The sequence below is a fragment of the Diadema antillarum genome, unplaced genomic scaffold (assembly GCF_040938485.1).
Source record: "Diadema antillarum isolate AM-2024a unplaced genomic scaffold, OU_Dant_1.0 seq00000343_RagTag, whole genome shotgun sequence".
Taxonomy (NCBI): domain Eukaryota; kingdom Metazoa; phylum Echinodermata; class Echinoidea; order Diadematoida; family Diadematidae; genus Diadema; species Diadema antillarum.
The window spans coordinates 1,455,773-1,483,696 of NW_027271355.1; the positions used below are offsets into that span (position 1 = coordinate 1,455,773).

General features: G+C 39.1%; 1 protein-coding gene across 1 annotated transcript; it reads left to right on the forward strand.

Moving 5' to 3' along the window:
- Positions 1 to 5,999: 5,999 nt before the first annotated feature.
- Positions 6,000 to 27,924, forward strand: LOC139730935 (tetraspanin-9-like; the record flags this gene model as incomplete). Its single annotated transcript, XM_071641818.1, has 6 exons — positions 6,000 to 6,244; positions 21,522 to 21,637; positions 23,352 to 23,543; positions 25,078 to 25,248; positions 25,619 to 25,831; positions 27,841 to 27,924. Coding segments are annotated over exons 2-6 (726 nt in total), but the record flags the coding sequence as incomplete, so codon positions are not given.

Below are 27,924 nucleotides of genomic sequence, written 5' to 3' on the forward strand. Positions count from 1 at the left end.
GGCTGGGTAGTGCTTAAAGGACAAGTTCACCTTCATAGACATTTGGGTTGAGTGAATGCAGCGATATTAGTAGAACACATCAGTGAGAGTTTGAGCAAAATCAGACAATCCGTTAAAAAGTTATGAATTTTTGAAGTTTCTGCTCAGTCACGGCTGGATGAAAAGACTACTTTAGCTTGTGATATCACATGAGTACAACGATATCAAGAAAGAATAAAGAAAATTCAACATATTTCCATTTTTCTCGCATAACAAAAGAACACTCGACATCTCTCTTTCAGAAGGCAGGGGGAATAATACTACACTTAACATACGTCAGTAGCAAGTCGAAGAAATGTGCTCTTTATTCAAAAAGTAAAGTTTTGTGAAATTCTCTTTTTATTTTCCTTATATAGTTGTACGCATGTGACATCATGCACTGTAGTAGTCTTCTCTTCCAGCAGTGACTGCACTGATAATTAAAATATTCGTAACTTTTGAACGGATTGTCCAATTTTCCTCAAACTTTCACTGATGTGTTCTACTAATAGTGCTGCATTCTCTCAATCCTTATGTATGTGAAGGTGAACTTGTCCTTTAAAGTTCCTGTGTTGACTTTTTGGAACAGTGATTTAAAGATTTTTCAAGATATGACATTTAATGCATATGTGTAGGTCTCGTGAACCACAAAACATCCTATCATATAAAATTTTCGCAGTAAAGCCTAGAATATTTAAGGAGATATCTGTATTTTTCTCAGTAAACCGTAAATGTAGATGGTTTATAGTCTGGAAACATTTGTATTAGAACTATTGTTCACATTTTGCATATTTAACAATAAATTTTACCAATTCAAATTTTTACAGTTGTTGTTTCTATCCCTAACTCACATTTTAGACCAATTTTAAAGCCCTAATGCTGGGTCTTTGTTTTTTCATCGGCAAATGGTGAATTATGCCTTAAAAAAACTCTGATAGAATGAGGGAAGGAAGTCTAGGGAAGTTTAATGTCAACAGACAGGTTGTGAGGGAGAGAGGCTTTGCAGAAGACACCAAAAAAAAATGCCAGCAAAGGTCTTGGTGTGCCAACGGGAATACCACTCATGATTCATGTTCGATTAGTGCCAACTTCGATACAAAAGGGAGCCATCGTTGTTTCTTGAATCCTTGTATGCTCCCTTCCCCCATCCTATTCCTCCTCTATCCCACCTTAAAGGGACTGTACAGTACTGGTTGAGGTGGGGATTCATGTTTTGAACATTCTTAAGTGAGATAATGAGAAACCTCTTGTGAAATATGAAAGAGCATGTAATTTTAAGAAGGATTCAACGTTTATTTGATGAAAATTGGTTTTCAAATGGCTGAGATATCAAAAAAAGTGATAATGAAAGGCGACATGCCACAACTTTATTAGGATCTCTTTGCTTCACATTGTTTTTGGATATCTCAGCCATTTCGAAACCAATTTTCATCGAATAAACTTTTGATACCCCTTAGAATCGCATGCTCTTTGGTATCTCATAGAGTGGTTTCTGAATATCTCGCAAAACGTTAAAGGACAAGTTCACCTTCACAGACATAATACGGTGGGTTGAGTTAATGCAGCAATATTAGTAGAGCACATCATTGAGAGTTTGAGGAAAATCGGACAATCCGTTCAAAAGTTATGAATTTTTGAAGTTTCTGCTCACTCAAGGCTGGATGAGAAGACTACTATAGCTTGTGATGTCATATGAGTACAACGATATAAAGAAAGAATAAAGAAAATTTAACATATTTTCACTTTTCTCGCATAACAAAAGAACGCTTGACTTCTCTCTTTCAGAAGGCAGGGGGAATAATATTACCCTTAACATATGTCAGTAACAAGTCGAAGAAATGTGCACTTTATTAAAAAAGTAAAGTTTTGTGAAATTCTCTTTTTATTTTCTTTATATGGTTGTACGCATATGACATCATACACTGTAGTAGTCTTCTCATCCAGCAGTGAGTACGCAGATACTTTAAAAATTCATAACTTTTGAACAGATTGTCCGATTTTCCCCAAACTTACACTGATGTGTTCTACTAATATTGCTGCACTCACTCAATCCAAATGTATATAAAGGTGGACTTGTCCTTTAAAAGCTAAATCCTCACCTCGACCAGAACTGTACACACCCTTTAACCCGTCAAAGACTAGTCCCAAGTATACTGTAAAAGTGGAAATTTTTGTGGTGTAGAAATTTTCGCGCATTTCGCATATTGAAACCAAAAGCAAAAATAGCAGCACATGGATATTTTTGCATGCCATATGGTCTAGTGATTAACATTCTGATTCCTGAGTCCTGAATTAAAAACACTCAAAATTTGTCTTACCCGGCGAAGGGCGAAAAATTACTCATGGGAAAATATCCACTTTTACAGTACTTGGTCAGTTGTCTCTGGGAAATGTGTGAAATAGCAAAATCAGCTCAACCTCACAAGGGTAATCTTTTCCCCTCATATATTATGCATGACCATTCCAAGCAGCATCTTTTTGGGTGGAACTTTGAAACATCATCCAATGCCTTGTATTTATTGTAACAAAAAAATATCAACTAACTTGCCATTTTTGGGGTGGGGTCATCGGCTTGATGTTACAAAGTTGCAGACCTATTTTCCCTGATAGCCAGTTTGCTTGCGAAATCTGTGTCCATGCGCTTTACATCATTTCCAAAATGAAATGAAATCTAAAAATAGAAGAAGTGGTAGTAGTTCAAGTGTAAGAAATGAAGTATAGTAATGGTACTGGATTTCATAATTCTGCCTGTCATAGTTCTGAACTGTTGGGTGTTTTTTTTTTCCGACTTGGCAGAGCACTGACACTTTTAGTGCTTAGTCACTTTCAAAGGTTATCCAGCTTTCACCTTTGAGTTGTTGGTATCTGAAAACTGCAAAAAGACTCATTTCTCAACATCCCTTGAGAGAAAGAGAGAAAAAAAGGGCTACAATACTTGTTCGCTCAAGGGTGTGAAGTGGTACAACTGTTTGTATAATATGTAATTTCTTTATTAAAAAGTATCTTGAACTAGAGTGGCGATACGCACTTTTCAAAGGTTCAATGGTCTTAGATTTAAACTAGGAAGAGAAAGAGAGAGAGAGAGAGCTATATCTTTTGGCAAGATAGAATAAGAAAGTAACTAACATTGAAAGGATGAGATAAGATGAATCAACTGTTGGTTTTCATATTGTTTCAAGGAAGTTTGGTTCCAAATTCTAAATAATCTGACTCACTTCTGAAGTATTGATTTCTTGTCTCATGTGCAGATGTTTCCATGACATCATAACCAGGAAGATTATGTTCCAAGTACATGGTGTAATTTTAGAGGTGGCTCAGTGTTAGACAAGGAAATGTTTATTTTTGTTTTTCTCGACTGCATCGTCTCACTGTCGCAGTAAGCAGGAATGAGTAGACTGGGTTGTATGGTGCATTAGAAGAATTGGGGAGACTCGCACCTCCCTGCAAGAACTCAGTACCTGTACATTACAAATTGTATGCCCCCCCCCCCCCACACACACACACACGCACACACACACTCACACACACACACAGACACAAAATAGATAAAGATACCATCGGATTTTCACATGATAACTTCCAATATGATTAAACTGTATGAATGCTATTTCAGAGTCTTAAGATATAACATCTTATTTCACAGAAAACCTCAGTCAATATGGTGAAGTGGTCACAGAGAAATGTAGATCAATGTAAAGCATGTCATGGGTCTGATTCTTCCAAGTTTAGCACTTGGATGCATGCACTTGGAACTTTAATGTGTGAACACAGTTGACAGAACTTGAAGGGAAGGGATTCCTGAAATGCTCTACAAAATTCCTAATTTCTCTTTGACCCCTGAAGTAAATCGGATCGGATTTTCTCTAAGATGTGGGTATTAAGTTATAGTTTCATATCCTCAAATTACATTTGGATTGATTCGACATTTTTAAAGTTATCACTGCTGGAGGGTTCAGGGGGACATACAACTGTACAGTAAAATGAGAGCCATTTGCATACTTGAGTAGGACAGAGGTTTTGCCTTATTTCATAGAGTTTCAATCATTGTAATGAGGTATATTGAGGTAATGAGGTAATTCTGTACATAGTTGGGGAATATTTACTCATTTGATTGTTTTCCCAATCCTCTTGTCCCTTAGTTCAAGTTCGAGCCCGAGGGTAGGGAATAGGCTAAATAGAAGAGTCTAGTTTGTCCCCGTTGGCTGTGCTTTTGCACCGATTCTGGCGTAATACTGCAGCACTGTTATACCATTGCCATGGCAACTGACTGAAAACAAGACAAGTCTAGCTTCCTGTTTTTCTAGGACAGATTTTGGCAGAGAGCTAGCTTATAGCTAGGCTAGCTGTGTTAGGACGCACAAAAACTGTTTTCCTTGGCCAAGGTCTCGGCCCATTGCCCAGCGGTTATGCGGGCATGGCGTCACTTTTGACGTCAAAGAAGACAGGAATTTCTCATTCTATTAGACCATTTACAGAGATGACATCGACATTGCTAGCCTCATTTTTAAGCCTCACTTGAATTCTGCCAGAATGTAAACATTTTTCAATATTTCTATTAGTTTTCTCTTCCAATTACTATCCACACAAGTTGCACCATATACAAATACTACTGAATGGCCTCAAATCATTAGAATTGTCCCAATTTTGAGTGAATATAAAGTTTCACATGTCTTTGTTTGAAAAATACCTTTTCTTTTATCAAGGTTTTGTGTTATCAGTAGCTGCAAGTAAGAATTTTGATAAATAAACTTCAATATGATTTTAAAACTAACAAAGGTGAGACTAAAACTGCCACATGCAAACTTTATAGAGTGAGAGAAGTTGGCTGCAAAAACATATTTTTTCACTTCAAATAAGGTAAAAATAAACAGCAGAAGAACTGCCTGCATTGTACTCTAAAATTTTATTTGTTGCATTTTTGCAATAGGGAAATGTGAGTAGGCTAAAGAACACAGACATTTTTCAAACAAAACCGTGTAGATTTCAGTACAAGTACATTTGTATGCATATTACCCATATGCCATTTTTATAGCACCTTTACCAATACTAGGCAAATGGTACAAAGCTCTTTCACATATGATACATATAACAATATTAGACTTGATAAAGTTAAAAAATATATCCATATACAAACAGACAAAACCGATAGTGTGAAATAGTATATGACATTACTATAGTAAGTATAGATAGATGGGATTTTAAATACTTCTTCAATGATGAATTGAATGATATATTCACAAGTGAGGGAGATTTAAATGAATTTCAAAGTTTAGGGCAATTTGTGAATTATCCTGTGCAGTTTTTTAGGAAAAAATGGAGTAATGAGTTTAGGGCCTATGAATAATCTGTATCTATAGCTGATGGCACTCAAGTGAGTTGTTAGTGTATGTGTGTATTTTGTGAGGTGGAGAAGTAAAGAGGTTGACAGAGAAAAAAAAAAGAGGTTCTGATCTTTTAGTATAGGGTCTGAATAACAAGCCTAATTTCACCTTGGCATTTAATTTTGCTGCGCTGTTACCCATGGAGTAGTACAGCATGTCAGGGTGTGGCAGGGTAGCTACATCGTATTTTAGTCTGCTTCTTTAGGCTGTACATGTGTTATCATTCATTGGTTTTTCCGCAAATTTATTTATCATTCAACTGACAAGGGAAAAAGTCATTTATGTAACAAGGGTTCTGTCCTTTTGTGATAGAATTTGCCTGAGCTAGAAATTAGATATTTTAGTGTAGGTACTTTGTAAATGTGAGATACAACTGTGTATCACATGAAAGCTTTAAATGAGAAAAACTACAGAAAAGAGTATGGAACCAAGGCTATGCACTTTCTCTCCTATATTGCCTCTTTCTCTCTCTCTCTCCCTCTCTCTATCTATTCAGTGCACACATACACACACAAGGTGTGTTTACAGCGCTCTTGCATTACGCACTGAAGTGGGTTTGCGTATGTGTGTGGGCACTTTTACACACACACACAAATTTTGCTTTATATTACGAGGCCAGTGCTTCTAGCTTTGTTGTGTTGTGTTTGCTTGCTTGCTGAGAGGATAGGACGCGGGGTCTGCCAGCCACTGGTCAAAAGAGCGGAGAAAGCAGAGAGTAATAGCGTCCAGTTTACTGCTGCCCAACCATTTTTAAAGGAATACGTTCGGTTTATCAAAATTCTGTGAGAACTAGCAGGATTTGATATAATTGGATAAGCCAAAGAACGGCAAAGAAGAGACAGCGTGTAAGTATTGATATAAATCTATATTTTTCTCTTCTTGTATGGGAAAGGACTTGTGACAAGTTTTGGGAGAGAGGTGATTTCAGATTGCCCTTTCAGATTTAGCAAAATTTGTTGTAAATTATGTGGTAGTCCATCCACAGATGAGAGCTTTTGTTATCGAGCAGGTTATCTCTATGACTGCGCTGTTTACATTGTGACCATTGTGCTCCAGTGCGTTCTGGAGAGATATTTTTGAATTAGCAGTTATTTTTCTGTGTGGCCCCCTCAATGTTTTGGTCTCCATTTGATCTGGCTGCGGCTGAACTTCGACAGATATGCTGCAAACTTTTGGTGCCTTCCCTGGGTGAATTATCTTTTTGTGCCTTGTGCCTTGTGGAGGACATTGATGGAAAAACGTTGAAAACATGACAGTGACGGTGCGCTGTTGTAGTGTAAACTCAAAGTTGCCTTCCCTATAGAAAGAACTGCAATGATGATAGAACTCAACTGTGAATGGGCGTGACGCATGAATGCAGAGTCCCACTCCTGCACGCACATACCCCTGGCCAGAGTCGTAGGATTAGGGTTTTAGGGTTCTGTTGGGTATGGTGCTAAGGCATAAAGTGTAAATGCCAGTGAAAGTGAGCTGTATAGATAGTTTTGCTTAAAATATTTCTGCCCTCTTCAACTAGATCAAACATTTTTATATCTAATCATCCTGAAGATTGGTCTGTATGTGAAAAGACCACCACTTACAATTTGTACATGTTGCAAGTTGTGTTCTCTTGATTGAACTTTTTTTTTCTGTACTTCCAGGGCAAATGTTGTTGAAGACAGTTTATAGCATAAAATATCCAATCAGAAGCAAAATGTGTGGTTTCTTTTTTAATGCAATTTTCTTAGTGATTGCTTGTAAAGTAAATTTTCTGAATGAAGAATGCAGTAGGCCTACACGCATAATACAAATCATCCATGTTTGTGAAGTACATGTAGGCCTATTATATACAATATTTCATTCACTTTTCATTTCGCTTGCTATATGAGAATGTCTCATTTTATTAGTTTCAATCTGCTAGATTTTAGTTGAAGCGATCCAATTTAAAAAAGCGGTGAACTCCGCCACGTAATATCAAGTTGCATACCTGCATGTTCCCATTTGTTAAGATTAATCCTATTTTTGAGGAAAGAAGAATTTTCATTTATCAAACCTTGACTTCCTATTTTTTGTCAATACCTGCTAAAAGTATTGTATAGGAAATGGGCAAAAAAAAAACCCACATGTTTTTGCATTATTTTCTCATAGTAATGTCTCGAATTAAAGGTTTGAAAGAACGAATGTTCAAGAGATTGTAAAAGTCAGCTTATAATGAGTTGGGCATGCAAGCGTGATGCTAATCCAAACAGTGTAGGCTTTACTACGACAGGGGGATGTACATGTATGCCTCATACGGTTTCTATGGATACAATGTATATGTAGTGCTCTCTTGTGTCTCGCCACCGTGACATGATATGCCTTCAAGTGGCATAGACTATCTTGCATACACTGTACCTGGCACTTTTGTTCGTGTTTTGAAGAGGAACATGACAGTGTGACACTATGCTAGGTAATTATCTGGGAAGCATGAGAACAATGAGCGCAGGATGGTTGGCTATAGCTGCATGCAGTGTATCATTAACAGGGCTCAAATCTGTAACTGATCCTGTTCTCTATAGTATTCAAATTGCCTGGTGTAGTGTGAGCTGTTTGTGATACTAGATATTCTGCAGTGTGTATCTTTTTTTGGGGGGGGGGGGGGGAGGGGAGGGTGGAGGAGAGGGAAGGGGAAGGGGAAGGAGGGGCGGGTTATATTCCTACAGTTTCATCTTTGTGCAACTACACTACAGTGTTGTTTGCCTATCATAGCAAACCCAGATTAGATGGTAAACTATGTATTCACATAATCATATAGGTTGATATTCCAGGGGGGGGGGGGGGGGGGGGGGGGCTTAAATCAGAAATTTTCTTGATTTCGCAAAGTGACGGCTGGTTTACAAAATTATGTAATAGGCCTACACACACAACTTTTTTTTTTTCCAAAGTAAGTAAGAAACAATATGCAAACTGTTATGTTACATTTTTAATTACATTTGTATTACCCTTTACGTGTAAGCTGCAAAAAAAAACACACACACACACACACACACACATAGGTAGGCCTACGAGTATGTCTCCTGACCAATTAACAACTACGTCAGCAGTGCCCAATAATGGCATCACAAAACCATGCAGAATGTACTGAAATACAGTGTTTGTCTGTGGCCTGTGTATGATGATGATGATTAATGTTATTACATGGAAAATTTCATTTAGCACTTATGACCGATGAAGCACGTTAACGAAAGAGAAACGATATATGGACCACCTGTGCAAATAATCCGCAATGCTACAGAATCAGTTCTGTTCTACAAATAAGTTGGTTTTGAGTTTCTCTGATTGTATAGTTTGTGTTTACATAAACTGTGTTTATACATAAACTGGGAGCAGAGTTCTATCTGTTTGGATATGCAGAGACTCCAACTCTCCCGTTTTCGACGGGAGATCTCCCGCCGAAAACCCATTTTTGCAAAATATCCCGTTCTCCCGTTTGAGATTTAATTTCTCCCGCCCTGGCTCTTTGTCTCCCGTTGGAAAGGATTTCTTGCATATTTCTATCGTATGTTGAAAAAATAAGCCTTAGATAGCACCAGAGAGCATCTAGAACCCTGGGAATTTCGCGCTTCGCACACATCAACTTTGAGTCTCCCGTTTGCTCGGGGTTTCAGTCGGGAGAATCTCCAGATCAGAAGGTACTTTGGGTTGGAGTCTCTGGATATGACATACTGACCGTCTAGTCCTGGAAATGTTTTACTCATTTCCTCAGCCAGATTACAGGTCAGAGATGAGAGAGGTGGGCTTTTACCGAACCCATTTTTGTCTTGATTTCAAATTTTTTAATACTGAAATTGTGCAAAAATAAAGAAACCCATAGAACATACAATATTCATCATCTACATTTTATGGCTGGGTGACACTGTGGCCATACTGTTTTCCATGAAGTATCAAATTTCTCTTGTGGAAATTAAATGTTTTCTCTGTCGATCGATGCTGCAGTCTTTTTCGATGAATTTCCATAACGACACGACAGGATGATTACCACATTGCAATTTATGTGAAATGAAATTTCATTAGCGCTAATTGTGGGGGGGGGGGGGCTCCTTTCAGGTAATTGGATTTACTGTGACTTGTTTAAATGCCTGAAGAATTATGATTCCCCATAGTGTACTGTAAAACATGATATATTCGCGGCATGAAATTTTCGCGAATTGGAGCCGACAGCCCTTTTCATGGCATGAAATTTTCGCGAATTGCCACTGATGTTCAATGCATGTAGTGTAGACAAAAACTTTCGCGTGCATTTTAATTTCGCGAATTTTGGTGCTCGCGAAATTCGCGAAATTAAAATGCACGCGAAAATTTCTCGTTTTACAGTATCATGAGGTGATGGTTATTGAGTCAAATGAGATGATCATGATGTATTCAGGTTTTATGAAAGTTGGACATGCAATGTAAATATATAAAACTTGAAATGAAAAAGTTGCGGATTGGTAGAGTTTTCATATTTTAATGCACAAATCAGCAATACCACTTTTGACCATGCACAATTTTTCCCTAAATTTCCTCTAAAGATGAAACTACAATAATGGGAAATCAATGAGAATTAAGATACAGTGTTGCTTGCCTCAAGATATTGTTGTTTTCAAATAACCTCAGTATTTTTCTTTTTAAGGAAAAGGGGGGCGGGGCGGGGACACTACCAGAGGGGAGAGGGGAGGTTGCAGATGATAAATCATGGATCAAAATCATGAATTCTAGAACCTCCTGCAAAACAAATTCATTGCATGCAGTAGGGAAGTTGTTCACATGTCGTGAAATTTCACATAAGTTTTGTGTACAGTATAACTACATACACTTGTACGGTTAAACTTTGAGAAGTTTGTGATAGGATAGTACAAAGATTCAATCATGTTATGTGCACACACTTTTGTGCATTCTTTTGCATGCTGTTAAATACATGTTGGTTGTTTTTTTTTTGTTTGTTTTTTTTATATTTATATGGGGGAGGGCTTTGTTTTTGGAACAAAATCGTGTGTCTACAAATGTAGTTTTGAGTCATTGAAACTAGGTGTAGTTTTTACTATTGTGACTGCTTCTTATTTGACAAATTATACATTGTAGACCATTCAGCCTGAACATTTTTGATGTATTCAGCCAGATTGTACTTTGGTTACAGTGGTGAGAGCAGGGAGATGGGAAGAGATGCACTTCCCACCACGCCCACTTTCACTATGCAGAGAGTGTCTTTCGCAATGGGCGTTTCCAGTTTCCGTAGGCTGCTGCTTGTTCCAGTTTCCGTAGGCTGCTGCTTGCAGTCGAGCGTTGAAAGAAAGAAGCCCCAAAACACAGACCATACTTAGTCTATAGGTCTACATGTAGGGAGTGGTAGTACAGTCAGTAACTCTATATCTCCGATTGGTTTTAAGTCAAATGGAACCACTTTTATTAAAGGCAATGTTGAGGACCAGTGGACCTGATCGAATTACTCCCCCTCGCTTCAATTGTGAGACCCGGATCAATTGTACCCCCGTAATTGGTCCAAAATCCTTGCTATTCCTCCCCTTACCAACCCCCCCCCCCCCCCCCATTTATTGACAAGTAGGGGAATGTTTTGCCTCATCTTCTATCCCCTCACTCCCTTAATACTTTATCATCTCTTATTCTGTATGTATTGATCTGTTCACTTTAGAATCATTGTCTTCTTTCTTTTTTTTTTTCGCTCTTCCATTACTGTCGATGGAGTTGTTATCTCTCCTACCTATATCCTCTGACGAATCCGTCACATCGTAGGCAGTGCATTCTCTTTGCCGCTTTTATCTCCGTGTAACTTGAAGTCAGCTGTGCATGGTTGGCTGCCCAGCTGCGAAGTCCCTTTTAAACCACTTCATAGATGTAGCCTCAGTCCCAAGCTATCTTTCTTTGGACTTTTTGTAGTATGCAACATGTACAATTAGGACCTATTTTGTTCAATGTGGTTGACTTTCATCAATTGCAATAAAATTATGCATACAACTCTGTGGTGTATGAAATGTTGGAGACTGTGAGTATAGTCTTCGAACTAGCTATTTGATATCTTATTTGTACTTGGCTGCCAAGATTTGCTGTGCAATAAAATAGCACACAGAATAGAAAGTAGAACTCATCCTTGAAATGAGGCTAAGACAGATTTTTCCCAGGTCTTTTGTGGTTAGACGGTTAAACGTCAGCAGCTTGTGTGTGTTAATTGTTCTGGGGAGCGTCAGGGTTGATTTTTGGCTCCTCATGAATTTGATATTGTCTTCGTGACCTCTTTTCCATTATTGGGTCGCAGCATCAAATAAGGCAAGACAAATCCATTATACAACACTAAATGTGCCTCGTTTGAAAGAAGTCTGATCATACAGTGAATATAGACTTTAGTTGATGGCAGCTGTAATGCACGCATATCAGTAAACAAGCAGTATCAAACTCAGCTACACACAAGCTGCAGTCACATTATGGCAAACTTCTTGAAGTTTACTTTTCAAAGTTTGATAATCTGTTCACACTGGCAGCCAAAAACTTCTTGAACTGCCAGTTCTTGAAGTTAGTGTCATTGGTGCATTATTTGCAACCACGGAGAAAGTATGTTTTGTGTGAGAGCTAATGATTGTTACATATAAACAATGCACACATGTAGCTTGGAGTATACCAATGATTGCACACTTCGGAGGCTGGTCATGTGACAAACTTTGCAAAGTTTCATCTGCAGGCATTCAGACTGCACAAACTTTGAGAAGATTTGCAGGGGTTTAGGAAATGTCCCTAGTTTGGGTGTCAAGTTTCCTGAGAGTTCTGCAAGAAGTTTTCGGGAAGTTTGTGCTCACACTGGCAAAACTGTGCAAACCTTGGTAAACGTCACTGGCAAAACTATGTACACCTTGGTAAACTTCACTGGCAAAACTACATTGTATGCAAACCTTGGTAAACTTCACTGGCAAAACTATGCAAACCTTGGTAAACTTCACTGGCAAAACTATGTACACCTTGGTAAACTTCAACTTTGCAATGTTTTGCCAACTGTGATTGCAGCTGGTGGAATCATAGCAGTTTATGATGTGCCACTGAAAAGCTAAAATCATATTCTCTGTGTCATGTGTGTGTTGGAGTCTATAAAGGGAATAGAAGATCCTAGTAATGGTTGAAGTCTGAAGCCTGCAACCCAGACTAATTAGTCACATAATTTTGGTATAACCCTTTTTGTGCCACGAACTGATGACACTGACAGTGTGTAGAATGCTATGGGATTTTCTGTGCCACTCAGCATTAAAAACACACAAAGGGATAAGTATGCAGGAAATGCATTCATTCCTTTGCCAGCAAGGTTGCCAAAGAAATTATCATGAGGTCATATTAATCGTGGTTTGGCTGTAATTATCAAAACAAAATAATCTATGCAAATTTCTCAATTGCATTAATAGGAACCAGACACTGGGTAGTGCCCTTCTAAAAATCTGTATGGTAATGATGTTAGCCCGATCATTTCAGATTTTAATTCTCGTGTTGCTGTGCTGTGTGTATTAAAGTGGCCTAGGCTGGATCCATTTGCAGTGTGAGCTTCTTCTTCTTTTCTCCTTTGAACTTCTGATCTGCAGGCCACCATAGGGTGTGTCAGAGTACCTTGCTGTTATGGTGTGAGGTGCAGTCATGTACAGTGTCTAGGCATACAGTGTAGGCCTACTTGAAAAACATATTGCTCAATTCAAAACTACCCTCTCTGTACAGCATAAAAATAGATGGTTGCTCAGATTGTTCAAATGCTTTGTCCAATTCTATTGTGCAAAGATTTGTTTTTTAAGACCTACAGAATTCAACAGCCTTTTCTTTTGTTCTGGAATGACTCATCATTATATATTTGTTTTTCTCCATTCCGGTTTTATTATTTGGTAGCTACTGAAACTGACGATGCATTTCATTTTACATTTCACAGTGATTTGGGATTTTTGTTGTTGTTCTGTGCCATATTTGCAGAACTTTATTATATGATATTGCAAATTCTACAGGACATGAATAAGAGCTATGACATAGACTCGACAACTGTACAGTAGGTCTTATGATCCCTCTGTTGGCTGTGAATGCAGGGTGCTACATAAGCACTTGCCCGATTGCCCAGGGCAAGACAAAATCAAATTTGGGCAAGCGTTTTTTGAACAATGAGAACAAATGCTTGCCCTAATTGGGCAAGCAAAAAAGTTTTGAAGATAGCGTTTTTTCACTTATTCCCCCAACAAACCCACAAAGTCAACCATACAGAAGCCCAACGATAATGGCTGTTTAGTGATGCAACACATCATTTCAGCACCTTTCCAACACTTACGTGAAGATTTATTTCCTTATATTTTTTTGCTTTCTTTTCGGGCAAGTTAAATTACTATTCGGGCAAGTGTTTCACAGCAAATTTGAAAGTCTGCTTGCCCGACTGGGCAAGTGGTAAAATAAAGTTATATAGCACCCTGGAATGACCAAGCACTTTCCTTGGAATAAGAATATAAACCCTCCTTCGAATCAAGCAACCGTTTGCAGTGCCCCACACCTAGGCCTAAAGGTCCCGTTTACCTTTGGGAGATGTGATTTAAAAAATGTTCAAGATATCACATTTGATGCGTGCTGGTCAGTATCATCACAAAACACCTTACCAAATAAAAATTTTAAAGCCTAAAATGGAAGGAGATATTACTATTTTTCTTTATTAATAAACCATAAATGTATACATACTTACTCTGGAAACATTTTTATTATTGTTCCCATTTTGTAATTTGCTTCACATGGATTATACTGGTTCAAATTTTTACAATAGTTGTTTCTATCTCTAACTCATATTTTAGAACTATTTTGAAGCACTAATGCTGGGTTTTTGTTTCATCTGCGAGTGGTAAATTATGTGTTCAAAAGAATGGTATAGACTATAGTATTGGTTGAGGTGATAGCTCTACTTTTAACTTCACACTTGCGAGATAGTTAGAAACCACTCTATGAAATTTTAAAAAGCATGCAATTCTAAGAGGAATTCAAAGTTTGTTTGATGAAAATCGGTTTTGAAATGGCTGAGATACCCCCCCCCCCCCCCCCCCAAAAAAAGGGGGGGAACACAGTGATCCCAAGAAAAAGTGTGTCCCACCTTTTAATAGGATCACTTTGCTTTGGATATTTATATTTCAGCCAGTTCAAAACCGATTTCCATCAAATAAACTTTGGATTTCTCTCAGAATTATATGCTCTTTCACATTTCATAAGAGGTTTCTCATTGTCTCAAAAAACTAGTGATAAAAACATTGGAAACCTCAAGCCCCATCTCAAACAAAAGTGTAGCATCCCTTTAATACTTTCACCATTTCTGACATTCCTGGAGCTTGACCTCTGATATAAATGGGAAATCTTGAATAAAAGTGCATTTTAGACTTGGCTTGTTACAGGGGCTAATGCTACCCATGGGAAATAGAAGCATCTGTTACATTGCTATCGCGTTCCTGATGGGTTTGTCATCGGTGAAATTCAATTTAATTTAATTTTTTTTTTTTCGTGGCCTAAGTGTAGTCTTGTTGTCAGACATCACATCTTGACAGAAACTGTCTTTTTCTTTTTTTTAATATCGCTCTTGATGAAAAAGGAGCTCTCTGGACCACGGGATTTGTAGAGAAAAAACTTTATATGGTCAAATAGATAGGGAAACCAAGAGTTACAATGTTTGTATTGTCTGTGCCAACATGGATATGAATGTATCGGACTGTGTATGGTTGATATCATTGTTTGCTATCTAGATTAGAAATAATAATAATTCGGAGAGGTAGCGACAGTCTCGGGGTAAAATCTTTTCCTCAGAAACTTCATCCTCATGTACTTTTTAATATCGAAGTGGAAACTTAAATAATGGGGTTCATGAGATTGGCGTAAGGGCATGCTCATATTTGAATGAAAAATTTGCCCCCATATTGAATAGTTTTCCCCTCTGGCATTTTGTTTGGCTGCCACTGACCTAAATTTTTCAATTGCACAGACAGCACGGGATCCCAAGTCAAGGACTTTCATTCTTTGAGCAATCCAAGTCCCAAGTTTACATTTTTATAAATGCTTAAATCTTTTGGGAGACCACTCAGAGAGAGAGAAAAAAAAAACCCTGCAAAGTCAGGAGGGGCATTTCAGAAGATTGTTCTCCTGCTTGACTGTTAAAGGGCATTCAGGACAAAATCCCTTGACTAGTGTTCATACATTTTACTTGCCCAACAGTTAAAGGTGCATGGTCCTGGTGTTTTAGTCAAATGCATGCATACGCGGACGCACGGCGCAAGTTTCCTATAGAAACCTACGCTATCAACTCCTCTTTAGCGCTTTATACGCTGTGGCCCACTTCCCCGAGTCCGAAGCTCATGATTCGGCTGAGGGGGATGACAGCTTTAGCAAACTTCTTTTGTGATGTCATAATGACAAGCACATACTTATGCAAGCACCCTGGCATTACTACAGACTGCGCGATGCGCAGAGAAGACAATGAAGGCAACGTTGCGTAGCAACACCTACGCACTTTACACTTGATGAAAGCTCAACTTCGGTAATTTTCGTATCAATGCTAACGGTGATCGGCAGTATCATCAACAGCGCCCTCTACACTACCGGGACTATGCACCTTTAAGTTTTAGTTGTCCCCGTGCAAGTTATCGATTTGTTAAGTGACACTCTTCAGAGTGCAACGTCAACTTTGTGCTTTGCATTATTAGTGTGATCATTAATGCCGAAATATAATTTTTGAAATAACAAATTTGCTGTCCTCTCTTTGTTATCTCTTTGCTCTCTGCATTACAATGTAGATGTTCCCTGCTGATGAATGTTTTGTTGTTAATATTATTTAGCCTTTGGTTTTACAAGTATCTGTCTTGCCTTTATCTGTAGTGACGGCACAATTTGAATCTTGCTCAAAAGTCATCTGTTAAGCTCAGATATATGCTAGAGGATGGGGGTTGTTTGTTTGTCTGTTTGTTTGTGAACTATGCCATTATTCTGTACTATAAAATCTATACAGAAGCCCTGCATCATTTATGCCCAACTGTCAGCCATGCACATCAATGATACTCTGGTTGATCGTATCTTATCTCCTTATAAAATTGCTCCATGCAAGAAGCCAGCCAGTAGTTTGTTTCCCTAGTCACCTATCACTGAGAGATAATTCTTCAGTGGAGAAAGGAGCTTATTTTCATTACCAAAGATAAGATGGATTAATTAAAAAGGTTAATAGCTAAGAGGAAGGTTGGTATGTAACCCTTGGGGACTCATAGCAAAGGACTTCCTGCTCCAGTTACAGTGGAGACAGTGACTTTAGTCTGCTAGTCTACAAAAAGCAGGGCTTCGCCACGGCCCATTGACCTCGATAGCTCGATCTTGGCTACTGATCCTTTATCCTTCTTAAGAAGTGTTCGTTGAGAATAGAGTAGACTACCCGCCATTCATCGATTAGTGACCCAGGAATTAAGCTCCAGGCTTTCTATAGGTAGGCCTACAATTCTTGTAGTGTATGGGGATTTGAAAGTGCTCGTTAGCACTCACTAGCACACAAGTTGTCCTGCAGTTTTGGAGGAGAGACCCACCCGTCCATTGCAGCATTCAGGTAGAATTGACAAAACTTCTACTTGTTTTACTGTACTTTTGTGAATTTGGTTTGTTGTGGTCACGATATATTCTTTGATGAGCATATATTATGATATAGATTTCAGCCAATATTTGGATGTTCTTTGGTGTACTGTGGTTTTGTGCAGGAGTCCTCGCAAAAAAACGAGAGCAAGGTTTTGGCGGTCTATGGCATATGAAAAGAGAGTAAGGAAGTGTTCTTATCAAACAGGGCTAGAACCTGTGCTACTACTACTGCTCATGCATACTGCTGGTCGTACCTGACGGACACAGATCTGTATCTAATCTAAGTGTTGAAGATACAGTGCCTTGCCAAATAGCTCTGTCTGTCATCGTTTGCATGTCGGTGAACTATTTCATGCCTAATGTCTCATGCAATGCAGTCAACATACTGTATACACCATATTTCATGAGTCTAAATTTTTGCAAATCGGGAATTCCCGATGATTTCGCGAGTGGTTAAATTCGCGATCGTTGAGCCCTGTACTGAATGGAGTAGTGTACACACATACGTCACACATTCACATTGGGATCAGAGCCAATATTATTGCGTGTTTTTAATTTGGCGAATAGCACACGACTCGCAAGAATAAAAGCCTCATGAAATATTTGGTGTTTACAGTAATTCATGGGTTTTCTTCCTTGGCTTTGGACACCTACCATGTGGGACAAATCTTCAAGCAACATATGGACAACTGGTTTTTACCCCTTAATGTACCAGTGATTAAAGGACAAGTCCACCTTTATATATACATATGGATTGAGTGAATGCAGCAATATTAGTAGAACACATCAGTGAAAGCTGGGGGAAAATCGGACAATCCGTTCAAAAGTTATGATTTTTTAAAGTCACTGCTGGATGAGAAGACTACTACAGTGTATGATGTCATATACGTACAACCATACAAAGAAAATAAAAAGAGAATTTCACAAAAACTTTGCTTTTTAAATAAGTGCACATTTCTTCGACTTGTTACTGACACATGTTAAGGGTAATATTATTCCCCCTGCCTTCTGAAAGAGAGAAGTCAAGTGTTCTTTTGTTACATGCGAGAAAAGTGAAAATATGTTAAATTTTCTTTATTCTTTCTTTATATCGTTGTACTCATATGACATCACAAGCTATAGTAGTCTTCTCATCCAGCCTTGAGTGAGCAGAAACTTCAAAAATTCATAACTTTTGAATGGATTGTCCGATTTTCCTCAAACTCTCAATGATGTGCTCTACTAATATTGCTGCATTCACTCAACCCACATGTCTATGAAGGTGAACTTTTCCTTTAATGAGTCAATTAACTGTGTCTGAATTTTGCATACAAACCTATGAACAGTTTGATTAATGTGGCACACAAAAGGTTAACCCGTTGAAAACAGGCTGATTTTGCTACAGCACGCATTTCTCAAAGACAATTGCCTGATTATACTCGCGACTTTTCCTCAACGGTTTAAGGTTAGTCTCACAGGAATTACTGGTACATCAGATATGACTTGCTCCTGGGCATAGGGGGACAAAAAATCATGTCTAGAGGGTGTTTCATAAAGCTGTTCTTAAAGTTACGAACAACTTAAGAGTGACTGGCGATCAGTTCTTGTGCTGAATTATGGAAATTTTGATTAGTATAGCACATCAGAACTGATCATCAGTCGTTCCTGAGTTCTTCGTTACTTTACGAACAGCCTTATGAGACAGGGCCTCGATGTAATTTCTGTGAGTGTAGGATAGGGAAACCAAGAAGGTGTGAGGACAAATAGAAACCTGGGGAAAAGAGAAACAAAACAAAGAAGACATAAAGATGGTATGTGAAGATGAAGGGAAGCAAGAGGAAGAATAGGAGAAAGATGTGGAGGAGGTGAAGGAAAAAAAAAGAAGATATATCCTTGTGTGACAGTATCGCTGTGAAATGAAAGATGAATTGCACTGGCCAACTCCCTACTCTGTCCATACCCACTGGGGAAAGAATAGAGTGGGCGGGTGCTCGTGGGGGAGGTTTTCAGATGATGCATATTATACACAGGATTGGGTGTGTCCGCCAGTACGTACAGGATCCGCACCTCCAGTGGTATTTGCGTGGGAGCAAGAATCTCTCTTTCCACAGCTACTGGAAATTTTCCGCTGATTTGAAGCAGAGTTGACTTGTTTGTCGATCAGCTTGTTACAGATGTATTGTATTTAACGAGGTCTAATTTTGATGACCAAATAAAGAGAGGGCAAATCTAGGGCACTTTGGGGTGAGTAGAAAGAGGCGGGTGATAATGCTATTATGAAAGACTGTAGGGGCAAAATATGTCGTGATGATTTTGAGGAAAAGAACACACAAACTTGTTTTTCTGTAGCTTTTGCAATGCCTCCGGCTACATAATTTGCAGAGAATGCTTTTCGTAATCATTGTTTTCTTGTGAGTACTCCCATTGATCAGCTTGGTTTGTGCTCTCAAGCTATATTTTTCTTTTGCAATTGCATCAACCAATGAATACTACGTACAAACTTTCAAAACTTTGTTCACTATTTAAACAAATGACCATTGTTACACTTGCTGCTCTCAAGAGAAAACTGATCAATATTAAAATAAAGACAGTAAGTAATAGATTCAATCTCACACCAATTCAGTGCTTTTTCAGAGACTTCTGAGGAAGAAATTTGAGCAGAATGCTTTGTAGCTACCAGTAGCTAGCACACTGACAAAAAGAGAGAGAGAGAGAGTTATCAGTTTGGATTCAGGAACCTCTGTAACTAAAAAAGATGATTCCATGTCATTACAGTCAAACCTGTCTATAGCGGCCACCCAAGGGAGACGGAAAAGGTGGCCGTTATAGACAGGTGGCCGCTATAGACAGGTAATTCAACTTTGTGTGCATTGCTTACTGTAAGCAATGCACACAATGTGCACACAATGTACAATACATGTACATGTATCATCGTTGTATCCTTACATGTACATGTATGTGTGTACGTATGCATACACCGTGTGTTTCATGCATTTAACCATGCCGGTGTATATGAAATTGTTGCACAGTAGCATGTTTATTGTCGTGAAGAAAGCTTAACAATAGTGCATTATTATGATTGAATGAGGGATGAATGCAGCGGTGGCGATCACTGAACGTTGCCCGCACGGCTACCAAACAGAAAAACACGCTGAATTATCGGCTTGGCTACGGCTCCATTGGGTTTTTGGCCGCTATAGACAGGTTAATATCTCCCGCGGGAAACAAAATTTGTGGCCGCTGGCCGCGTTAGAGAGGTGGCCGCTATACACAGGGTCTTTAACAGGGCTTTTCTCTCTGGGGGATTTTGCAGTGGCCGCTATAGACAGGTGGCCGCTATAGACAGGTGACCGCTAAGGCAGGTTTGACTGTATCTTGAAGAAATAAAATGTTATAGGTTGAATATTCAACCAAACATATAGAATATTAGCGGACTGTTATGCTGAAGTTTACCAATACTACAAATTGTTATGAGGAATCTCCATGTAAACTGCTAGTTTCGCTTGGTATATCCTGTATATCATCAGATTTTCAAACAGAGTATGGGGTATCAGATACATGGAAATGGCTAGATAGGGTAAAAAAAAAGAACATGAAATAGACCACCATCCTTGTGATGTGTTGAAGCTTGCAGTACAATGGGAATGTAATATGTATTTATATGCATATGTATTACTTACTGTGTAGATTTTACTGGTAGTCATTATAGAGCAAGCAGTAACACACTCATAGCTTGGCTGAGATTTTACTGAATCTACGCCAGAAGTGAGTTGATAAATGCACCCATAGATGTGAGGATGAAAGTTGTTGACAAAGTTTCTGCAAGGACAGCCAACAAATTATTTGACAGTGTTCCTGATTTTAGTCCTCATGATGTTTGTTTGCCTGGTCTGTCTGTCTGTTTGTTTACCTGTCATTGCTGTTGTCAAACGAACATCCTTCTACTTTGCCATTGGTGGTAAAGGATGACCTCCCTTTTATCTGGTCACTCAAAGTTGTGGAAAGTGTCAACCTTGCTCAATGAAATGTTTGTATCTAGATGTCAACTTTCTTTCTTTCTCATTATCTTGCCAACAAATTTCATCCCGATGTGCCATCATCAACCAAAACAGGACTCACCCTTTAACCCGTTGAGGACGAGTCCCGAGTATACTCGGGCAGGTGTTTATGGGAAATGCGTGTTGTAGCAAAATCAGTCCGTCCTCAACGGGTTAATGTACTATATTTGACCCATTTCTATCAATATTATCAGTTTGAAAAAAAAAAGAACCTTCGTAATGATCTACGCTGGATACTGTATCTCATGAATGCTTGCCAATAAGTGATTTAGATTCTGCAGACTGAGTACTCGCAACCAATGTGCAATCGTCCTGTTTCTAATACCTCCACTCAGTAAATGGAGCATTCAACAAAATTTCAAAATGATCATCACACTATTATTTCTCGTTCCAGTGTTTTATTTCTTGATTCTGAATGCCAACACTACGATCTCTATGTCCCTTTCTCATCATATTTGTCTTTTTTTGCCTGTTCTTGCTCCGACAGATTCACTCGTTCTATTCAGCAGAAAGTAGCACCCACACACCACAGACAACATGGCCGTCGAAGGTTGCGCACGGATCATCAAGATCCTCATGTTCATTTTCAACTTCATCTTCTTCGTAAGTTATTACAGGGATTGTATAGTCTTGGTAGAGACCTGATTTCAAGTTTATAAAATTTTTGATGAGGTAATGAGAAACTTCTTATGAAATATGAATGAGCATGTAATTCCATGAGAAATTCGACATTTATTTGATGAAAATTGGTTTTGAAATGGCTGAGATATCCAAAACAGAGCAAATCTTATAGAGTATGGGACCCACCTTTTATTATGATCTCTTTGTTTTACTTTGTTTTTTGATGTGTCAGTCATTCCAAACCCGATTTTGATCAAATACAATGTAAACTTTGAATTCCTCTTAAAATGGTATGCTCTGTCCTATTTCATAACTGTTTTCTTGGTATCTCGCAGAAAGTTAAAAGCCCAATTCTCATCTTCACCAGTACTGTACCTGTACCATCCTTTCATTCCTCTGCATGCACATTTCAAGATTGTCCATACAGGTTTCTGTGTGAAATGTGTGCATGTTTGACTCATTGATATTGGAAGGGTTAAAAGCCAGGAAAAGAGATAAAGAAAAAGGAGGATGAAGAGAAAATGGCTTCCTGTCTTTCACTGTTTGAAGCCCTCAAGTGGATTAAGTTAATCCCTGGAGGTAATCCCCCTGACCAAATCCTTAATCCCACAATGGATGAGTGGCCTCATCCATAGGGCTCAAGTTCTAGTTATTTCATCAACCACAAGGGATTAGTTGACTGTGGTAACCAGTAGTCCAGACTGTAAATTGGCAACAGTACTTATTCCAGGGATCGTATAGTTTTGGTTGAAACCTGATTTCGGGTTTCTAACGTCTGTTGGTAAGATATTGAGAAACCTCGAGTGAAATATGAAAGACATATAAATCCAAGAGGGTTTCAATGTTTATTTTATGAAAATTGGTTTTGAAATGGCTGAGATAAACAGCAATCGTAATATAAGGTGGGACCCACTTTTTATTAGGATCGCTTTGTGTTACTTTGTTCTTGGATGTCGCAGCCATTCCAAAACCGATTTTACAGTCTATAAACTCTGAATTCCTCTTAGAATGGTATGCTCTGTGGTATTTCACAAGTGGTGTATTGGTATCTCACAGAAAGTTAAAAGCTCAATCCTCATCTTCACCAATACTACACCATCCCTTTGAGGAATGGCTGCCATGAGAAAGATCTGTAAACGAGCAGCATTTAGGAGGCAAATGGTGCAGAGATTTTACTTTAGTTTTGATATTTGTTTTTATTATTTTTAGGGGGTCATTAAACTATCATATATCTTTAAATATGTTAGTCAAAGATTTTACAAGGTGTCTGAAAGAAGAGAAATTCCAGTTTAGTCTGATGGGAAAGAGTAGAGTCTTACATGTAGAGCAGTAAAAATTTCATCCCCATTGGACAAAAATGAGGGAAGATATGAAATTGTGGAATTTTGCTAATTTCTGCAGAACAGCTCTCATGCAGTGTTGTTTTTGTTTTTGGGGGGGTTTTTTTATCTTTCATGAGCACACTGCAGTCTTTTCTTCCAACCTTTCACTAAAGTCACAGTCTTTCTGCCTTTACTGAATCAACTACATGTACTACTCTTTATGACATTTTTCTTTCAAAAATCTTGTATTCAACGTCAGTGGTGGATTACTGTTTTCTGTTTCACAGTACGATACTACCAGTGAGCATTAAGAGAAGAAATTATCAATTCTTTGGTATGCATTATATGATTTTTTTTTGTCTGCTTTTTTCCAGGTCTGCGGCATCGTCGTTTTGGCAGTCGGCATCTACGTCAACGTGGTCGATGGCGACTTCGCTCAGATCCTCCCCAGCTTTCCCTTCCTCAGCGCAGGCAACCTCCTGATCGCATGCGGAGTCATCGTCCTCATCGTCGGCTTCCTCGGATGCTGCGGTGCCGTCAAGGAGAATGCCTGCATGCTGCTCGTGGTGAGTCCACCCCGTCCCCACGCCTAAAACTGATCATAATTATCATGGGGGCTGGGAGAACTTGAGGTGCTAAGGGTTAAGGCCTGGTTCTCTGTGTAGTAATGTTTTGTGCAGTTGTAGTGTGTCACTTGAGAAATCCTCAAAATTATCCTTGTATCAGCTCTGTTTGCTGGTGTTTACATGTAGGTGTTGTGTTATTAAAGGCATAATTTACCATTTGCAGACGAGGCAAAAACCCAGCATTAGTGCTTCAAAATAAGTTCTAAAATGTAAGTTAGAAATAGAAACATTCACTGTAAAACTTTGAATTGGTAAAATCGATGTTAAGTATTGTTAATTATACAAAATGTGAACAATAGTTATGATAAAAATGTTTCCAGACTAAACTGTCTACAGTTTTGGTTTATTGAGAAAAATACAGATATCTCCTTATATTTTAGGCTTTATTGCAAAAAATTTAATATGAAAAGATGTTTTGTGGTACAACAGACCTACACATTTGCATTAAATGTCATATCTTGAAAAAATTGTTTAATCACGGCTCCCAAAGGTGAACAGGACCTTTAAGTGTCATGGAAAAATCTCACCCAAACTTATGCGTGATTCAGCTCTGTTTGCTGATGTTTGGTATAGTGTAAAGTGGTACCTACAGGAGAATCTTATTAATACACAAAATGGTACTTTATCAGACTGCCATCACAACAACAACAACAACAACAACAACAATAACAAGCCCCCAACCCCCCCCCCCCCCCCCAAGTTTCTGTCCTACTGAAGACAGGTTTGAATCTGTGCCAAGTGCATGGCTTCACACATCATCTGAAAGGTTATCAACTGTTTGACATTTGCCAGAGAAATCATCGGATAAAACAACATCTGCATTGGCACCCCATCAATGAGGGGGAACACCAGAGGGCGCTTTCCTATTAAGAGATATGATGCGCCAAAGAGTTGAGAATAAAAACCATGAAGTGCAAATCATGTGCTCTTTTACCGGGCCAGGTATTGTGTAGCTGTCTTTCTGACAGTTCTTACGATTTCTATAGAGAGCATCTCTTAAAGTGATGATGTCGCAGTCTTTTGTTTGAGTGTGGTTTAGCAACCTTTGTGTTCATAGGTATTCGGGCTGTGTGAGGTTGTTTAAAACCAGTTTCCATGACAACAAATGGCTATGACAGCACATTTCCATACTCTATTGATATGCAAGTCTCTAAGCACTGTATAATTTCATGGGCATTCAAAGAGGCACAGATTGTTGGTTCCAACTCATTGTTACAACAAAAAATTAGAAATATAGAAATGTTGCTATAATATAGCAGAAGAGTAAAGTAGTATAAAGATACATGAAATAGATCTATGATAATTTGGGGACCTGAAATTTTACTATGTTGTAATGAGAATTTTGTTATATCTGTGTTTTTATAACCTGAGTGCACTATATATATTTGGGTTTTATTCCTCTCTAGCAGGAGATATTGATTTGTGTCTCTCATACTTTTGTTTGTTTTTTTGTTTTTTTGTCTGTCTCCTCCAGTTCTTCTTCCTGCTGCTGCTGATCCTCATCCTGGAAATCGTGGCCGGCGCCCTCGCCTTCACCTACAGGAACCAGGTCGAGGAATTCGTTGTCAAGGACCTGACGGAAGGCATGTCCTCCTACAACAGGTCGCAGTCCATCACCAAGGCTTGGGATGTCCTCCAGTCTGAGGTACGTTAACTTAGCCCCGCCCAGTTTCCTGCGCCCCTTTGGTGGATAGCAGCATTACCCAAAGGAAGTCCTTTTAAGTGTTAAGGCACTGTAGCATAGTGGATAAGACACCGGACTCCCAATCGAAGGACCCGAGATTGATGCCCGCCCAGTGCTTACATTCTCGGAGATGATTTTTTTACCCACAATGTCCCCCTTGACCCAGGTGTATGAACACACCCCTGGCAATGCTGATGGAACAGTGTCAACACTGAAATTGTCATAATTATTAAGGTGATTGTTTGTTTGTCGTTGATATCTACATGTGTGCCCTCTGTGGTCACAAACTAACAAATTGTTTGTCCTTCTTTCGATTTCTTTACCTCTCCAGCTCAAGTGCTGCGGAGTCAATGGCTCCATGGACTGGATGCGTGTCAACGTGACGCTGGCCCCCGGCGCCCTCTACCCAGACTCCTGCTGCAAGGAATACACCGACATGTGCGCCTCGAGGGGTGGCACGCCGTGGGATAGTGTAAGTAGAGAGGAGAAGGGGGTGGGGTTGGTAGGGAGCAAGAGTAAAAAGGAAGAAGAGGGTAGGTTAAAGGCACATGGTCCCGGTGGTTTAGTCAAATTGCGTACGCGGGGCGCACGGCGCAATTTTCCTATAGAGGCCTACACTATCGATTCCTCGTAAGCGCTCATGCTGTGGCCAACTTCCCCGAGTCCGAAGAAGTCCGATCCACTGTAGTCAGTGGTCCGATCACAGTTCGGCTCATGATTCTGCTGAGGGGATGACAGCTTTAGCAAACTTCTTTTGTGATGTCATAATAAGAAACACATATGCACGCACCCTGGCATTACTACAGACTGCTTGATGCGCAGAGAAGACAACGAAGGCAATGTTACTTAGCAACACCTACGCGCTTTACTCTTGATGACAGCTCAACTTCGGCAATCTTCGTATCAATGCTAATGGTGATCGGCAGTATCATTAACAGCGCCCTCTACACTACCGGAACTATGTGCCCTTAACCCTAACCAGGCCGGGCTTTTTTGGGTGTTCTGTGGCCGGGGAGGGGTTGATTCAAACCCCCCCTGAGATTTCGGCCATCGATCGCGCAATCGCCATGAAATTTTTGCACGTGCATTACCTGTGGCGTATTCTACCAAGCTATTCAAAAAAAGAAATGAAAATTTTTCGTCATGTTGTAATAATCAATTATGCTAATATATGCATAAAATCATACATTTTTGCTCTAAATCAGAAATTAAAGCTCCTAGAATCCTAATTTTTTGGTGAAAACATTCTTTGTAGCATTCCTAACAATGTACTTGAAAAAAAAATTTTGGTATCAAAATCAATTTCCTATGTATTTTATTGTTTTTATGAATTCCTTATGTATTTCGTTGTTTGTTCGACCTTTTTGTTTTGTCATTTTTTTTTTCCGCAAAAATTTGTGATAGAACCTATTTTCAAGCATAATTATGCTAATATTAATTAGTGTCAGCCTATGAAAGTGAAAATAATCATATCTTTATGAATAAGAAGAGAAAAACTCCATTTGCATAGACTTTATGCACAAAATCACGTTTTTGAGCCATTTTCGGTCTGACAGGCATGTATAAAAAATGTCATGCAGAGTCGTAACGGTATGCGCGATTTTCGCGAAAAATGGTGTCAAAAGATGCACGAGACTTGAAAGTAAAAAAAGTCAGCGAACGGCACGGTTTAAAAAAATTTCGTGCGGCGGAGTAGTCGCGAAAAATGTCGAGGGGGGGTTGATTCAACCCCCCCCCCCCCCCCCCCCCCCGGCCTTTTTTAGGGTTAAACAGACACTAAGTAGGTTGAGTTTACATGGACTTACTGGTAGAGGTCACAGGTTCAAATCCACTTCTCACCATGTACCTTTGTATCTAATTCTGTTTTTAATTTTTTGATTCACTGTCAGTCAGATTTGTGTGGTTTTTATTTTGTGACCATCAATCTTTTAAAGATCACCTCTTCATTATTACCTCTGCCAAGGGAGGAGGTTATGTTTTTTCGTTACCGTTGGTTTGTTTGTTAGTTAGTTCATTAGTTTGTTAGTTAGTTCGTTAGTTTGTCCGTGTGCAAAATAACTCAAAAAGTAGGGAACGGATTGGGATGAAACTTGCAGGAAAGGTTTACAATGACACAAGTAACAAACAATTAAACTTTTGGTAGTGATAAGAGAATTTTGGGGGAATTTATGAAGGATTTTTGACATTTTGGCAGGTAGGGTCAATGAACTTGGGAGTTCAGGCTGCGCGTATTTGAGGTTTGCATGCGCGCACTAAAGTGCTCTAGTTTTCTGCTAGGGCGAGGCGCGCCGTGCAGCTGAGGGTTTATGACGTAACAAAGGCTTCTATATTGGGAAATTAGAAATCACTGATATCTCTATGGACGAACAAGATCAGTGGTGGAAATGAGTTGCATGCTTGGCGGAGGTCTGCGCTCTCAGAGTGCTTTTCTAGTTATTACTGCATTGATTTATGACAACACACCTTACAGGCATACGTGTATAAGGGTTGAGTATCATGCTCTTGTTTTCGCTTTGTGTATTTACATCACCTCTGCATCATTGTCACCTGCAGGGCTGCCAGAAACAGCTGACCATGCAACTGAGGGATAACATCTACATCGTCGGAGCCATCGGCATCGCATTTGGTCTCATCCAG